A 16901-nucleotide genomic window follows, 5' to 3' on the forward strand; every position below is an offset into this window, starting at 1 on the left:
GTGACAGAATCACCGGATCTAACTTTTAAGTGGCCAGTAATTACTCCGATCTCTCCTGCAGCAAGGAAGAAATATTGCCTTTCATTATTTATTTACTTTGAAGACTAGTGTCTCTCTTCTCTTAATAAAGGCACCCATCTATAGGAAATATTGTCTAGCGCTCATCCAGGTGCTGTCATTGCAGACACCATCACTCGCCCATCCAGCAACAGCTTCTCTCATTTAGAGCATTCTACAAAGTAACACAATACAGCGCTGTGCTGAAAATATTCATGTGCACGATATATAGCACCATCAGAGCAAATGTTAACTTATTTAAATGGCAAATACAACTAATAACAAGCATTTGCAATGCAATAGGTCTCGCATTTATAAGAGTTTGAGCTATTGGCATTGTAAAATTACAATGCCTTTTATTTATGTTTTGGTTTTAAAAGAAATAAAAGGCATTGTCATTTACAATGTCAGTAGCATAAACTCACATAAAAGCAGTGTGCGGCGTGCAGCAGTGTGCGGCGTGCAGCAGTGTGCGGCGTGCAGCAGTGTGCGGCGTGCAGCAGTGTTTCGTGTAGCAGTGTGAGGCATGCAGCACTGTGTGGCGTGCAGCGGCGTGCAGCAGTGTGCGGCGTGCAGCAGTGTGCTGCGTGCAGCAGTGTCGTGCAGCAGTGTGCAGCAGTGTGTGGCGTGCAGCAGTGTTTTGTGTAGCATTGTGCGGCGTACAGCATTGTGCGGCGTGCAGCAGTGTGTGGCGTGCAGCAGTGTTTCGTGTAGCAGTGTGCAGCAGTGTGCGGCGTGCAGCAGTGTGCTGCATGCAGCAGTGTGTGGCGTGCAGCAGTGTGTGGCGTGCAGCAGTGTGTGGTGTGCAGCAGTGTGTGGCGTGCAGCAGTGTGTGGCACGCAGTGTGTGGCGCGCAGTGTGTGGCGCGCAGTGTGCGGCGTGCAGCAGTGTGCGGCGTGCAGCAGTGTGCGGCGTGCAGCAGTGTGCGGCGTGCAGCAGTGTGCGGCTTGCAGCAGTGTGCGGCGTGCAGCAGTGTGAGGTGTGCAGCAGTGTGAGGCGTGCAGCAGTGTGTGGCGTGCAGCAGTGTGTGGCGTGCAGCAGTGTGTGGCGTGCGGCAGTGTGTGGCGTGCGGCAGTGTGTGGCGTGCGGCAGTGTGTGGCGTGCGGCAGTGTGTGGCGTGCGGCAGTGTGAGGCGTGCGGTAGTGTGAGGCGTGCGGTAGTGTGTGGCGTGCGGTAGTGTGTGGCGTGCGGTAGTGTGCCGCATGCGGCAGTGTGTGGCATGCAGCAGTGTGTGGCGTGGTTTGTAAACAACAAGAAAAGCGGACATCAAAGGAAGGGTGGGAGGGAACGAGCATATGGGGTGTGAGTTATAGCGAAAGTTAATTGTTGTAAGATGGGGATGCAGGAAGTGAGGCTGAGCGCGCGCTGGCGAAAGCAGTCTGCTGCTTTCAAGTCCGATGCCAGCTTCGCTCTTGAATGCCTCACATGCACTGGCCATAAACCGCATTCCTAAGGTCTTGTGCCCCTTACTAAATCTCTCTGAATGCGTGAGGCAGTGCACGCGCAGGAAGTAGCTGGTGGCAAATGGAATGCGCGTGGTTGTGCGCGTAACCGCCACCCGATCCGCCTGGAAAGCCTTTGGGAGCATTTTCTGAAGCCCCTACATAAGTCTCGCTGAGCGATCGCTTACGCGATAGCCAAGCGAGACCTAAAAAGGGGTGGCCATCGTATTACCTATGACTCGCACATGAAGCAGCAAATAAACAATGCTGGACTAAAGCCATTCTCTGTCAATCATCTTTACGCAACACCGAAGTAAGACACGTAACAGTTATGTTTTTAATTTGGGAGAACCTTGGTTTAGGCTTCTTGCTTTTAATGCACAGCAGTTTTAATGCAGTGCATTGTGAGCTAAACGTACAAACTGCTTTTATTGTGCAATGTTTTCAATGTCAGACATTGTGTAGATCAGTATCTGCCTCTCCGCATGACTGTATGTGTAGGTCTCTGCAAGTGTGTGTGTGTGCCCATGCATTCATATGAGATTGCCTGAAGGCAGATGGACACCTGTATATTTGTTTTCTAATAGTGTGCCCAAACACAAGAAAAAACAAATTAAAACCGTTATAACAAACACAATTCTCAATATAACATGCCATACTTATTTACTTTTCCAAGCTTTTTTGTTGTGAAGTTGATGTCAACTCAAACTTCGGTTTGAGTTGACATCCAGTGAGTGTTTCATGTGTGTATAATATCCATGTCTGCCATACGAACTTCTTTGGAAAACTGAAACATTTTTTTGTAGGATCTTGGAGAGCATGGAATTGCCCCAAATGAAATCACGATGACCGATGACTTCGTTTCTAAATCAAAAGATCGAATAAAGGAAAAGGCGCGACAGCTTGCCTCACTGTCAGCACCTATCCCTGGAGCCACCGTTCTGCAAGATTTAATAGCATCAACAAGGTAGGTATATGCAAAATGTCATTTTCGGAGTGTGAAACACCGATGATAATCTTCTTTTCTTCATCATGTATTACTATAGGTGGACACATTAATTAGATTGTGGCATTGACATACATTAACATGTGATCACTTGTAATCTCTCATTACACAGATGAGTTATCTGTACCAATCAACAGTCTGTCGTTATAGCGTCCAGTGCTACAGGGCATCCAGTAACCAGAGTAGGGTTTCAGATATCATCTTAGTAGCAGGAGCACCCCTCTGCCTAACAGCAAGAAGCCACTATTGTACTTTTTGTTGTTGTTTTTTTTTTTTCTTCAAAGGGGAAACCGTTCTGAGCCAGCATGTTAACACCTGATTTCACAAATGGATGCCTACTCTAAATTGCATATGAAAATGTAACTTGACTGTGTCCAGGAGACCGTCATTTTGGAGGATATTCGGGCTGACTAGTCATTAAGGCTGTGTCTGGTTCAAATGAAGTACAGCTTCCTAAAGCTTGGGCCACTTTCTCTTGCATTCATAGATTTGTGACAGTCTTTTGATACCACTGACTGTCTCCCATTGTGGTTGATACTACAGGAAATAATCCTGAAGCTGTCTGACCTGTGTCCTTAAGGGTTGTGTGTTGACTTCTCTTCTTTTCAGTTTTTAAAGAACTGATCTTGGGGAGAACCTGCTGGGTGCTGCTCTGGGCATTCCTTTTTTTAATATACGTAGATGATTTATTGTTGTTTTGTGAACAAAACCCTCCTCGGGAGGACACTCGGGCCTTTTGAGATTCCTGTCACCTGCCTCAAAAACCTGCGCTCTAAGAAAACATTTGTCATCTGTGTACAGAAATACATAGTAATGGCAATAGGTACTGGGTTTTTCAACTAAAGATTTGCTTTGGTGAGTGGACCAATGAACAAAGTCAGGGCTTTGTAATATCCGGGGGTTCTTTTCTCCAACGTGGGTACTTGGTTTAGACACATTGAGGAGATGCAGGTTGCATTCCACCAAGTGGCACACGCTTTGCTTTAGCCTCACATTTGATTGATCTACTGTTGCTTAGATGCAGTAGCCTGTAAGAGGCAGAGCGGTTGGGGTTTACTTAACGGACTCTTTGCAAGAGCTTCAGAGTACTGTGATTGGTGTACCCCAGTCCATCCTGGCAACTCTTATCAGGGCTGAACTAGGGATAATTTCTTTTATTGGCAATTTCTGCAGAAGTGCCATGTCAACTAGACAGGCACTCTGTTTCCCATGTAATAGATCTGCTTGGCAGCCTTGGGCTCTACAATTCCCTGTAGTGTACAAGCCTAGTAGAAAAACAAAGACTGAACAATGCACTGAAAGGTTTTACCCTGGAGGAGAAGTAGGCTGCTGTTGGTGTCCTAGCTTAGGCCTACATAGAGAAAAAGCCTTTACTCAGCTATGAAAGTTCCCTGTTCTTAATTTATCGACCTTTTCTGGGTGGCCTCGATTTCCGTTGGAGCAACATTCTCCATCTTCCAGGGTGAGCTTGTGCAAGGAGAACCTGCTGCTAGAGTACAGATCTGTGGGTTGCCTTGGAGTTAGTGAGACAGTTATGTATTTGTATTTCTTTTCTGATTCATAGTCCAGATTAGGAAAACTCTTCTTAAACCTCTCATATGGACAGTACCCATTTCTTTCTACTTTACAACCAGCCTTCTGCAGTCTTCAGTCTACCATGTTTTTCTACAGCATGTTAGCAGAGACATTCCTTAAGAAATCATAGACTTTCTCATATTTGCTCTATTCGTTCGTGTATTGAGCATTGTATATTGTTCATTCCTAGGATGCTATAGTTGCTTTTTAATTGTATTGGTTGTTGTATTACTTTTTAATCAATTTTTTGGGATTGTGTATACCAATTTACAGCCCTGTCCCTTGGACTGCTTGAGTTGAATGACAAATTGCCATTACGCCGCTGTTGGTGGGGGACTATCCACTGGTCCAAGAAAGTAGAGCATCTCTTGAGGAGATTGTGGAGGATAACTGTGCTTTAGAAGTTCATAGGGAGCCCCTCTATTTTACCATACAACGTCTTTCAGGTTGACACCTTTCCACCCTGGGCTCATGTTGTAGTGACGGGAGGCAATTGCAAGTTGGGTTGCGAAACCGGACGCTCCACCCTTTTTCCAAACCCCAGCAGAGACAAAATCATTTAAAAAATATTTAAAAGCCAATTTGATTCCATTCTTATCTGATTCTTTTTGTATATGTCCATATCCGGGTGACAAGCTCTATTAACCAATAAATAGGATGCAACAGAACTGAGTCTTTATTTAAGGCACATAACACTATTGTGTATTTAATAGGATCTGAAGAAGAATGGAAAAAAAGAAAAGTACCCTTAAGAGAAGTTTTCTCTTCTTTGCCACAGGATGTCTTACTCTTTACAAGCAGTGAGGTACAGCATTTTTCTGCCATTAATGTTCTCTGTAAGAGACCAGGCTAGGGACTCTGACACCACACCTAGGTCTTAATCAAAGATGAGAACTCTTGCACAGAGTAGCTTTTTGCTTTGATACTCCCTGGTCATGTACTATAGCATAAAACAGGAATTTGTCAGGCTTCTTCTGTTTTCCACGTCTGGTAAATCAGATGGAATTTTCTTTGCTTGTGTATGCAGTGTTAATGCCTTTCTTTCTGGAAAATTGTGTCCAACAGCTGAGGATTTTGAAATGAGATCCGTTTAATCTATGCTTATTAATCACTGGTGTTAGTCAGCATATGGGAGATTTATCACTCACCTTAGTTTTTTTTTGTCTAGAATAGATGTTGCAACTAAGCTTACCCCAGTGAGAGGCAGGTAGTTTTCTGTATGGGGCAATAGATGTGCATGGCCTCCAGATGATTGCCCCTCAAATAAATGTATGGACAATTAGTTCTAGTGTCAGGCCTAAGTATTTTTCCATTTCCGTAGAATCCATCGGGGTTAACTTTGTAAGTATTGAGTTTTTTTATAATGCAGTAGTGATAAAGCGCTTGTAAGCATTTATAGTGGCATCCATTTCCTCGGTTTAACACAGTGCTCAGGCTTACTAATTAAAATGTTTGCAAATCTTTGGAATAAAGCTTATTGTGTAAATTGGTAGGTCTGTCCACAATAGGTAAACACCATTTTATACTGTTATGTGATGGTCTGCTCTGCCTTGTATCTATGTGTTTTATAGAAAGAAAATTGTCCCAGTTCAGTGTGCCTGACTTTCTATTAGATAGTTATGAAATATAACCTGAGTGGTTTTATCCAATTTTGTACTCTGATATCTATCTTGAGGATGTAGCTTCTTGGATGATTGCCCAACTCGGACCAGACACAATATCACAGATTGCATTTACACTCTATCATCTATTCTATTGCATTAACAGTCTAGCATCTCTTAACCTTGAACTATGTTTTACTTTGTTCTATTAACTATGTTGTTGTGTACAATGGAATTTCTGAATGTTCTCACCCACGCATGTAAGTCCTTGTATGCGAAAAAGGAATATTGATGTAATTTGTCTGCAGTCACCATGTTTTTTTTTTTAAACATGTATTTATTGCAGCATTATAAAGAAAACATCCATTAGGGCAACCGGTACCCGCTTATAATCTCAAATCACACCCATCGTTATAACAATGCACACAGCCATTCAGCCCACATCCCGGGGACCGGCCGGCGTGTTAAGACAGTGTTTCATATTATTATGACGATCACCTCATAGCTAAGCCCTGTCCATGTCCTATTATAGTATCTGCATTTATTCCCATCAGACTCCCTCCCCAAAACCAAATACCGCCAGCCAGAAGCAACCCCTCGAAGTGGTTGGCACTAGTATTGTCCGTGTCCACAGCCTCCGTCCCCATCGGCGCCCACTCCTGCTAGCAGTGCCTAAGGCCTATCTTTGTCTGCAGTCACCATGGTGACTGTTTTATTTCGCAGGCATACGTTTTGTGCTTTGCTTTTCAAGGTTATGATTTTACATTGCATCACTCTTTTGCTTCTTGCAATGCCTGAACATGAGAAGGTATTTTTCCTTTCCAGAGCAGGTCTCTTGTACAATGATTGTTATGAAATAAGTAGGCAGAAGTATTCTTCTGTGGTTGAAAAGCTGGATGTATATGAACATATTATTCTTGTCGCTTTACATGAAGGACAGAAAGATTTATTTTGACAACTGAAAACCATCAGTCTCAAATCTCTGTAATGCTGTGTTTTCCAGAAAAACATGAAGTTTTCAACCATATTGCTAAATATGAGGAAGTTGATGCAAAAAACAGTTAAAAAAAAAAAAAGCCCAGCTCATGTCTACTTCAGTTGGAATTTCAGAATGCTTACCTTTCAGAGAGGGATAAGTGGCAAGTCCTGCAACACCTTTAACTTTCTTTCATAGTAGGAAATCCTAAACGTAGCTACGTAAACTGTCTGCAAGTATATAGTTCCCATGTTTAGTTCTAGAGTTCCTGGTCATTGCATTGTTTTATCAGTTTTTTTTCTTGGCAGGGATCTTTTCCCACTTTAGAGACACTCACATCTTGCACCTGCAATAAAATTTTCAGGGTTTCTGTCCTCCCATCCTCCTGCAAAGACATTTGTTTCTTGGAAAGATACTCTTTATTATGGAACATTCCCAAAACAATCTTAACCCTAAACCCAGTGTCAAACTGCAGTTCAAAGCTCAACTTCATGCATTTTTGTTTTAAGTCCACAGCTACCTTAAGATACCTTGTATTTAAGAAAGCCAGATATTTCCCCTTCATATATGAAATCAAGATACATATCTTTTTAGGTCAAAATTGGTTCCATTGCATGTGGAAAAGGTAGGACTGTCTTCATTTAGAATACCATAGGTTGTATTCTGCTCTGCACAGGTTGCCTAATATCTTCTCTAAAAAGCTCTTACGGAGGATACTGGATAGAAGTATTGGACAAAATAGACCTCATATACAGCACCGCAATGATTAGGTTACCAGCCTACGTTATGTTAGGGCTTTCTGATAGACTAATATATCCAGCATGTTTCTAAGGAGATGACTGATAACCCTGTGCAGCTAAGCTGGTGGTGTTGAGCAGACAGAATAAGATCGAACTATCCCACTATAGTGCATGGCTACATGAAATGTAGGAACTTATTGGGTGGAGAAGAAGGCTATAAAATTGTAAAGATAAAAGGGCACAATTTGTGAAAACGAGGAAGCCATGTTTGAATGTCTTTGCAACTATTCTTGAAGAGAAATTTGAGGGTGTTGAGGCTCACTGAGACAGTGCACGCAGATTGAACATATCAGCGGCTCATTGTGATTTACATGGGACTACATAGGTGGAGTAGAGAGGGATCCAGTGATTGTGGTTGGGATACAGCAATCTTGGATAAAAGTGCAGAATGCGACTGGGACAGTTGGTTGGGTAGTTGTTTTTGAGGTGAGGGACTGTTCTAATTGGGGTTGTTTTATACTTGCGCCAAGATGTGATGCAGTCAAGGTCATATAATGGTTTTGACTTCATTGTCATGTGATGCAAGCTTGGCTATAAAATGTTAATAAAAAGCTGTTACAAGGTTAAACTAATAGTTTTAGGACACACAATCCTACCTGTTCTGCAGAGACTTCCTCTTCCCCTTCCCCTTACACCAAATACCTCTTTAGGTCTTGCCTGACCCAGCGCATGCGCTGGTCTGGCGAGACTTATTGAGTGGGCTCCAAAAAGTGCTGCCAGGCCAGCCTAGAGCTACAGTGCGTGTACGCGGGCGCGCGCGCTGCGTTTTACCGCGATTACTTTCACTTTCGGCCTCACGGCCGCTTTGATGTTTGATCGTGATCGCGATCGTGATCACTTTAACTTTCGCGGCCGCTTTGCATAGCCAAAAGGTCTCGCTTTTGGGACCTTATAAGTATTTAGTTACGCAACTGTTCCATGGCTGAACACTTATAAGGTCCCAAAGGCGAGACCTATTGGCTATGCCAATGCTTGTTTCATTTGATGTCCGATAAACAGAAGAAACAGGTAACCAATTGTCAGCTCTTTAGATTGGCGAGGTGCATTCTCATATATTACTCAGTGCTGACAGATGTCACGGTCATCAAGAAATCTAAATGCAGATTTTCAAATCCAAGTATACAGTGACTTTTCTTCTCTTCAATTTTTAAAGAACTGATCTTGAGGAGAACCTGTTGGGTGCTGTTCTGTGCATTCCTTTCTGATATATACGTATTTCTTGTTCTTTTATTTTGTGAACAACACCCTTCCCCGGAGGACACCCAGGGCTTTTGAGATTCCCTTCACCTGCTTCAAAAGCCTGCTGCTCTAAGAAAACATTTGTCATCAATGTTCAGAAATACATAGTAATGGCAATGGATACTGGGTTGCTCCATTAAAGTTTTGCTTTGGTGAGTGGACCAATGGACAAACTCAGGGCTTTGTAATATCTGGGGGTTTATTTCGCCAACGTGGGTACTTGGTTGAGGCACATTGATAAGATGCAGGGTGCATTTCACCAAGTGGCACAGGCTTTGCTTTAGATGCCGTAGCCTGTAAGCATTAGGCCATTGTTAAGGAACTCCTCATTCTGGTTGTTATACACTCTTAGATTTTGGGGCAGAAATGGAAACTCAAGTACAGTTTTACCAAACTGGGGAAAACTTATTTTACGAGCTTGCACATGGTATTGGTATTTCACATTCCTGAAATTGGCATACTGAACCATATTGGACATGATATATATAGGCTGGGATTAAATCACAGAAATAATTTCCAATTTGCATTCAAGTTGCACATTCAGATTCAACTCACATTCACTGTACTTAAGCTTATATTCTCATTCTGTATGAGGAGTGGCCCAGAGGTGACTGTATAACAGATGGGAGCTGGCTGAGGATGTACACCTGGTGCTAAATGAGATCGAGTTAGCAGTGGCTTTTGCTCCAGAGACCACCATTACTTTGTAAGTTCTTCTTGCACTGAGTGTGTATGTTAATGTTTGACACATTAATTGAACAAGGCATCTGTTGGAAATAACCATCTTTTGCGTAATGTACCCCCACATTTTTGCCTTTTTTTCTGTTTGTAGAACTTTGTGCTCTTTACCCTTGTTAATCATAGGTAATGTGGCTCTGCAGCCCCTTTCAGCATAATGGACTGGCATACCACCAATTGGCATATTTAACTTACCTCTTAGTCCCTAGTATATGGTGCCCGAAGTGTACCCAGGACCTTTAAGTAAAATGTCACCAGTAGACTGCTGCACTTATTGTGCTACCCACTGCAGTGACAATACAAAGATGATTGTAGACCTGTCACCAGTATCCTGACTTTGCAGGTTTGAACTGCAAATGTGACCCGTCAACATAACCCCTTTTGACATGCCTACAACCCTCCTATTAAATATTTATAAGTTACCCCTAAGTAGGCCCTATTGCCCATTAAGGCAGGGTGCATAGTTGTAAAATAGGGCATGTAAAGATTAATATTACACATGTCCTTGCAGTAACTAGCTCCTGGAAGCCATTTTTACTGTAGCAGGGTTGTCTGTTCCATAGGAAATCACTGGAATACAATATTGCTTTAAATAAATGTTATCGCTGCCTAGGAAATACCTACCAATTTAATTCTTGGACTTTTTGAAATATTTATTACACACCCAGTTCATATCTGATTTGTAATAACTATTTTAGAAAGGTGACTTTTAAAAAGTCACCTTGACCATACCTGAAGTCCGTGGAAGCTAAATCTGCATTTTGTTTTTTTTCTTTTTGCCAGCCAGTACTCTGGATTTCAGTGGACGTGAATGAGATGTGAACTTGCTCTCAGGACAGGAACAACTTGCCTTGGGTATGGGGAAGTGGTGTTGTGCCCTTCACAGGATGGCCTGTGGTCTGGGCCAAAGGACTTGATTAACTTCAAAGAATCCTATCCCGTCACAAGCACCCAGGCTTGTAGCCTTCTTTTGTCCCTCCAGCCAGACCAGCTGTCATCACAGTTGGCCTCTTGTTGACATCACAATTTCAGATCCGGCTGTAGTGTCAAGACCTTGACATTCGAATACACTCCGAAAGGAAGGAAACAGAACGCTAAAACAATGTGTGTGTATCCACTGTCTGGTTGCTAAAAGCTTAGCTTTGTCCTACCAGAATTCTGTCTGTGAGTTTGTTGGGGGTAAAGGAACAACCTAAAACTGGATTTTAGTGTTAGGTGTGGGCGAACACTAGGATAAACATAGTACACTCCTGCCCCCCCTCCCCCTCCCCCCCCCCCCCCCCCCCCAGCCATCAGAACCCACGTTTAGTCTGTCAGAAGGTTTCAGCCCTCATGGAAATGCCCATAGCTGGTAGTGTTAGCCCTGGGAACCTCTATCCTATTGATTTGGGTGTTTCTTAGTGGTCATTGCCACCCGCTGGCTTGTACCAGGCATTAATGTGGCATTTCCAAGCACCCACTTCAGAACACTCCTGTGAAGAGGGCTGAACCTGCTGTCTGAGACCTAAGAAGAAGGGAACCTGCTCTCCCTCTTATACCCAGGACACAGAAGTAGACTCTAAAGCTCATAAGAGTGTTACAAAAGGCATTTCTTTTCAGCTGCCCAGTTGACTTTTGGCACCTTTGACTGACCCCTCCTGTTGCCCTCTGCCTACCACCCTGTGAGTCTCTTAAGTGCTTCACCTGAGGGGCTTTGGAAGTGTACTCCTGTGGTGGATTGGAACATAAAGGAACAAAGTCAGATGGTAAAATCTCTGACTAAGGTGAGCCTCCTTTGTGTTTCCGGCCTGCGCTTCATTGTGGTCAGTGTCAAATTGTACCTAGGTCCTGTTCTAACACGACCATTGACGATCATTGATCCTTTGTGCTCCTTACGCTAAATCTATTTAAAATTCTAAAAATTCTTATTTCCGATTCCCCTTATTGTTTTTTTGTCATTTTGGTTTTATTTTGTTTATTACATTTTTCTCTAATCTAATTTGTTTTGAGATTTTTATTTTTTTGCATTTCAACTTTATTACTGCTTTAGTACTACATAAATACTTTGCATAATGCCTCTAAGTTAAGTCTGTCTGTTCTGTGCTGTAGCTACCAGGGGTTGAGGTCATGTTTATTTTGTGATTTTTAGGGGTTCGCCCTGACAAGAATTGTGATCTTTACTTGTTTGTGAGTATTTAACACCATCAACTATTAACCCAATTTCTTACAGCATTCTGCTTGTGTAGGCTATTACTGATGTTTCTTCAGGATTGCACAGCAGTAATACTGAAACATCAGTACCAAGCACTGCCAGTGAGTGAGCGTCCATTGTCGCATCAGACCCTGATGCTGTTGTATTATTTAACAAGGATGCTGCAGTCATTATAGGTTTCCTTAGAGAGGCCAGTTGTACATAGTAATCCACAAAAGAGTGTGCCTTTTTGAGAGTAGAGCACAAATGTAGAATCCAACTAGGTTCTTAATAAAGCCCTCACTCACCAACCTGGTTGGTGACATGCTTCATCATCGTGCCCCACCAGGAGAGGCCGAATGCCACCCTGGTGTACTTCAATGCCAGAATTACTGCGGAGCTGGTATTGTGTGTTCAGTGAAAAGTGAGAGTGACTTAAAAATTTCTTGATTGTGTCAAAAAACAAATTTTTATTAATAGCCAATCAGACATGTATAAAAACAGGGTGTGGGATATAGATACTGAATACATTGTTCAGCAATATCCACTAGTGTATGGTCAACATATTTCTGCCTATGTGTAATGATTAATAAGGCATTCGTCAGGACCAGGGAAAGGTAAACCTTGGCGGTGTGGGCGCGCTAAGGCCCACTCTAAACTGAGGTTATCAATGTGAAAAATAAAAAAACAGTATTAGTTTAGTGAACCTCGTGTTGAGAGGAACCGAGTTTACAATGGGGTGTAATCACTAATTACACCATGGGTCTCGGGAGGGGGGTGGTAGCAAAATGGCACACCGCCTTCACTGCTAGGCACCCGCTCGGTACCTGCACAATCCCTCTTGTGACCGGACCCCATCGGGGCCCACACCGCCGAGGTTTACCTTTCCCTGGTCCTGGCGAATACCTTATTAATCATTACACATAGGCAGAAACATGTTGAACATACACTAGTGGATATTGCTGAACACTTTTTTCAGCCGGTATTCAGCTGTGATCAGTGGTGGTGGTTTGAATGATTTTCTCTGTTGTTGGAATCGTGTGGAAGTTCTGAAGGGAGGCACGGGCCTCAGGAGTAAGGTGAGTGTTTGTTAGGTGGCCTTGGTACGGCTTACAGTTACCCGCTGCAATAGATGTGAAAAGCAACCAGCTTACTGCTGGTATTAATTCTGGATGACTTCAGGTTGGCAGTGCAGATATTAAACATTCTGCTTTGTTGCCCAGTAGATGGCCTCAAAGTATATTGAGGAGCTGCGCTTGAGGGTCTTTCACCCTGGACCAGTTATCACAGCTATTGATCTCTGTCTTGGGTTGCTGCATTTTAAGATGTTCCCCCTAAATCATTATTGGGACAAAATGAAGGGGACAATTCTAAGGCCAATTCTTTTTTTTCTTTTTAAAACATATTTTATTGTCTCTTATAGTCATTCGTCATTCGTAAGCATGTGCGTGCATCTTTACAACAAACTCCTTTACATAGCTGACATTCGTTCTATCTGAATATCATTACCATTAAGTCAACATCTTTTAGTGCACTGTGCTACAAGCATTCCCTAATCCACATGGATATAACCCTATCTCCCTTCCCCCCAACGTTCCCCAACTACCCCCCCCCCCCCCACCCCGCACTGCTGTCAACTAGGGTATTGTTCCCCCTTCCTCTGCGTTTTGCTATGGGCAGGCACATGAGTGTCGGTGGTGTTTTGTGGCTACTCATCCCTTCGCGTGTATCTTAGCCTTTAGGCACTTCCTTCCCTTGACGCTCGTTCCTGACTCTCGTCCTGTCCCCGGATCCCAGGGCTCCTGTGTCTAGATGGTCCCGTGGTGGTATTGGGTGCAGACCCTTGGTCATCATTTTTCAGGTCCACTACCAGGTCCTCCCAAGCTTGCGCCCTCTCGTCCTGTCAAGCTTGCGCCCTCTCAATTCTACCTATGCCCCTTTTCGTGTTCCTGAGTAGTACTCTACTCTCACTACCTGCCCATTTCTTCAGCTCGCGCTTCCACATATGGAAGCTGGGACCAGGTGGTGCCTTCCACTTGCTGGTTATTTCCCGCTTCACCAATATAAAGGCCAGGTCTTGAAATCTAGCAGTTACCTTAGTCTTAGCTGAATTAGGAAACACATTAAGTAATACATGTTCTGGCGTGCACGGCACCATCCACCCTGTGACTCTTGCAGTTTCCCTTGTCATTTCCTGCCAATAAGTCGCTAACAGGGGACAGCTCCACATCATGTGTATGTAGTTAGCTCTCTTCTCCCCGCATCGCGTGCATTCCGCATCCTCCCTGTGGAAGAACCGGTTGATTCTGTCCGGTGTGATGTATGCCCGATGTAGGGTATAGAAGCTAATCAGCCTAAATCTCGCGTTGCGAGAGACTTTAGTGGCCCTTTGTAGTATGTTTTCCCAATGTTTGTCTTCTAAGGGTTTACACAGGTCAGCCTCCCATTTGGTCCGTAGTCCCTCCAGCGGTCGTGTTGAGTCGCGTCTGATTGCCCTGTATATGTGGCAGCTTTTATTACGCCCCCCCCAGGCTTATGTATTCACAGGTGGAGTGAGTCGCTGGTTCTGTCGTCCCTACCCCCCAATGCCTGCGCATGGCCCCTGTGAGTGTCCCGTGGGATATCCTAGTCTGTGCGGAATGTCTCGAAGGTGAGTAACTCCCAGTCTCTGTAGAGGTCTCCAATTTTGGTAACCCCCTGCTTGTTCCCATTCCTCTATCCTCCCCCATGTGGAAGTGCCTCGAGCAGTGTGACTGACCTCTCCGGTGAGTATGGGCGTTTCGCCCTCGTTGTTTGCAGGCATCTACCCCAGCAACGCCGTATCACTTTATGTTCGTTAGTACAGACATGCTGCGGTTTGATTGTTCCCATCAGGGTGCCTAGTACGTCTGCCCTCTCCAGAGTTAAGGAAGGTCTCCTTCGTTTTGGTCTAGGCTTCCCGCCACCCACTGCGTGAACGGCTGCAGTTGTCCAGCCAGGTAGTATGCCTCCATCTCTGGGACCGCCAGACCCCCCTCAATTTGCACTCTCGTCAGCGTGGATAGGGCCACCCTCCGTCTGCTCACTCCCCAAATATAAGCTATGATACTTGAGTCCAGCTCCCGGAACCAAGCTGCCGGTATCCACACCGGCAGTGTGGTAAAGAAATATAGCAGCCTGGGGAGAGCCACCATCTTCAGCAAGGAAATCCTTCCTGTTTCTAAGACCAATTCTTGTTAACCCATAAACAAATTTTAATAACGTATTGAATAATCCAATCCAATCATTCTTTATTTCGGTCCGTGGACCATAAAGAACATACACAAATATATACAATATATACAAAAACTGATTAAAGAGCTAAAACCCAGAAAAAACAGGATTGGATAATAGAAAACATTAGCTTAAAAGAATAAAAAGATCAGTCATTATTAGATCCATTGCTGGTTCCTAAGAAGACTTTTAGTGCCCACCACATAGAACTTAAAATCGGGATACAGCATAAACAATTTGGAGTTCAGTATTGTATTTTAGGAGCCTGAATGCTTCTTTACAGTGTTGTGTCCCTAAGTTCTTGCACATTGGACCAGCCATCTATGTCTGATTTTGTAATATCCGGACAAAAAAAGAATACATGAAGTTCAGTCTCCTCTCCCCTGCTGCAGGCTGCTCACCCCAGGGCAGCACTGCCGGGCCATTTATTAGTGAATGAGCGCAAAGGGAGAGAGCCATGCCTAAATTGAACGTATAGTTTCCTGGCTAGAGCCGGTCGTATTTCATCTAAGCATGGCTCTATATTATACATATCCTTTATTGCCAGAAAATGAACTGTAAGGGAACCAATGGCGGAGTTTTCGTGAAGTTGGCCAAGTTTGCCACCCCTGTAACTACTGACTAGGTGGTTGCGCTTAATTGCCACACAGGCTGATTCCGGGTTGTTCCATAAGTTATCTCTACCTATGATACTGAGACCTTCCCTGATGTTTGCAAACCAAGCCAGTTTACCTATACAAGGGAGTCTCAGAAGTTCTCGGAGCTCAGACCTATACTCGGCCAATTCTGGGGTCACCTGTAAGCGCCGCGAATATAGTAGGGGTCTGCAGCCTATTTCCTCTGCGATGGGTCTCACCCCTAGATCCAATCACAGTGGGACTAATGGGGAGCTCACTGGTAAGCCGAACAGCTATCTAAGGAAACTGTTCTCAGTTTTAATAATGGACCTGGGGAGACAATGTCCCCAGAGTTCAACCCCATACAAAGCAGCACTCCTGAGTTGGGTTTTATAGATCTCTATGACTGGGCTTACAGGCTTGTGAAAATAATTTCTATAAAACTTGGCCTGACCGCCAGCAGTCTGGGCCAATTTAAAGCTTGACATATCCGTTTGGGGCCCCCGGCCATTTGTTCAGTTAGAGTGAGGCCTAGGTAGTCAAAAACAGATACCCGCTCCAGTGGAATACCACTCCTGCGCGGGTTGGGGCGGGTTGAGCTAGCGGGGTTGAAGACCATATATTTTGTCTTTTGTATATTGATCTCGAACCCCCTATGCCTACAAAACTCACAGAACCCATCAAGGATCCTATGGATGCCCATCGGGGATTTAGAGAGCAGTAAGGTGTCATCTGCGAACATCATTGCTGGAATTAGTTTGTGTGCTAGCTTGGGGGCGTCTATGTCCCTCAATCTACTCAACACGCCTACCAGTCCATTGATGAAGATGCAGAACAAGGTAGGGGTGAGCACACAGCCCTATCTGACTACCCCGTTGATTGGAATAGGCAAAGTGAGTTCCCCCTTCCTCCCGTACCTAATTTGGGCATAGTTGCCAGCGCGGAGCCTTCTCAGCATGTTCAAAAGATAGTCGGGTATTCCAAGTCCACTCAACACCACCCAGAGGGTATCTCTGGGAACCAGGTCAAAAGCACTTTTGAGATCCACAAAGACCAGATAGAGACTACCACCTTCCAAATACACCGATTTCCAATAAAGGAGTTGGAGCCTAAAAATCTGATCTATAGTGGATGTGTTTTTACCCCTAAAGCCAGCTTGTAGGGGGCCATAACCTTATGTTCCTCCAGCCAGGATTGCAGGAGATCTAGTAGGATCCTGGCAAAGACTTTTTGCAATACATCGACTAAACTGATGGGCCTGCAGTTGGTGGGTAATAGGGGAGATCCCTTTTTGTATACCGGAAGAATCTCGGCTCCCGCCCATGTTGCATGGAGTGCCATCCCTTGTAGGATGGCATTGAAGATCACCCATAAATAGGGACCCCAGATATTAGGTTCGGCCTGTAAAAGATCCCCTGGTAGCTTGTC

General features: G+C 44.2%; 1 protein-coding gene across 1 annotated transcript in view; it reads left to right on the top strand.

Moving 5' to 3' along the window:
* GPATCH1 (G-patch domain containing 1) overlaps positions 1 to 16901 on the top strand; it is a 366682-nt gene that overhangs the window by 37522 nt on the left and 312259 nt on the right. The window contains exon 4 of the mRNA XM_085636704.1: positions 2306 to 2466. Coding sequence (XP_085492830.1) covers positions 2306 to 2466 — 161 coding nt within the window. The remainder of the gene's footprint in view (positions 1 to 2305; positions 2467 to 16901) is intronic.

Source organism: Triturus cristatus, chromosome 12 (assembly GCF_964204655.1).
Source record: "Triturus cristatus chromosome 12, aTriCri1.1, whole genome shotgun sequence".
Taxonomy (NCBI): Eukaryota; Metazoa; Chordata; class Amphibia; order Caudata; family Salamandridae; genus Triturus; species Triturus cristatus.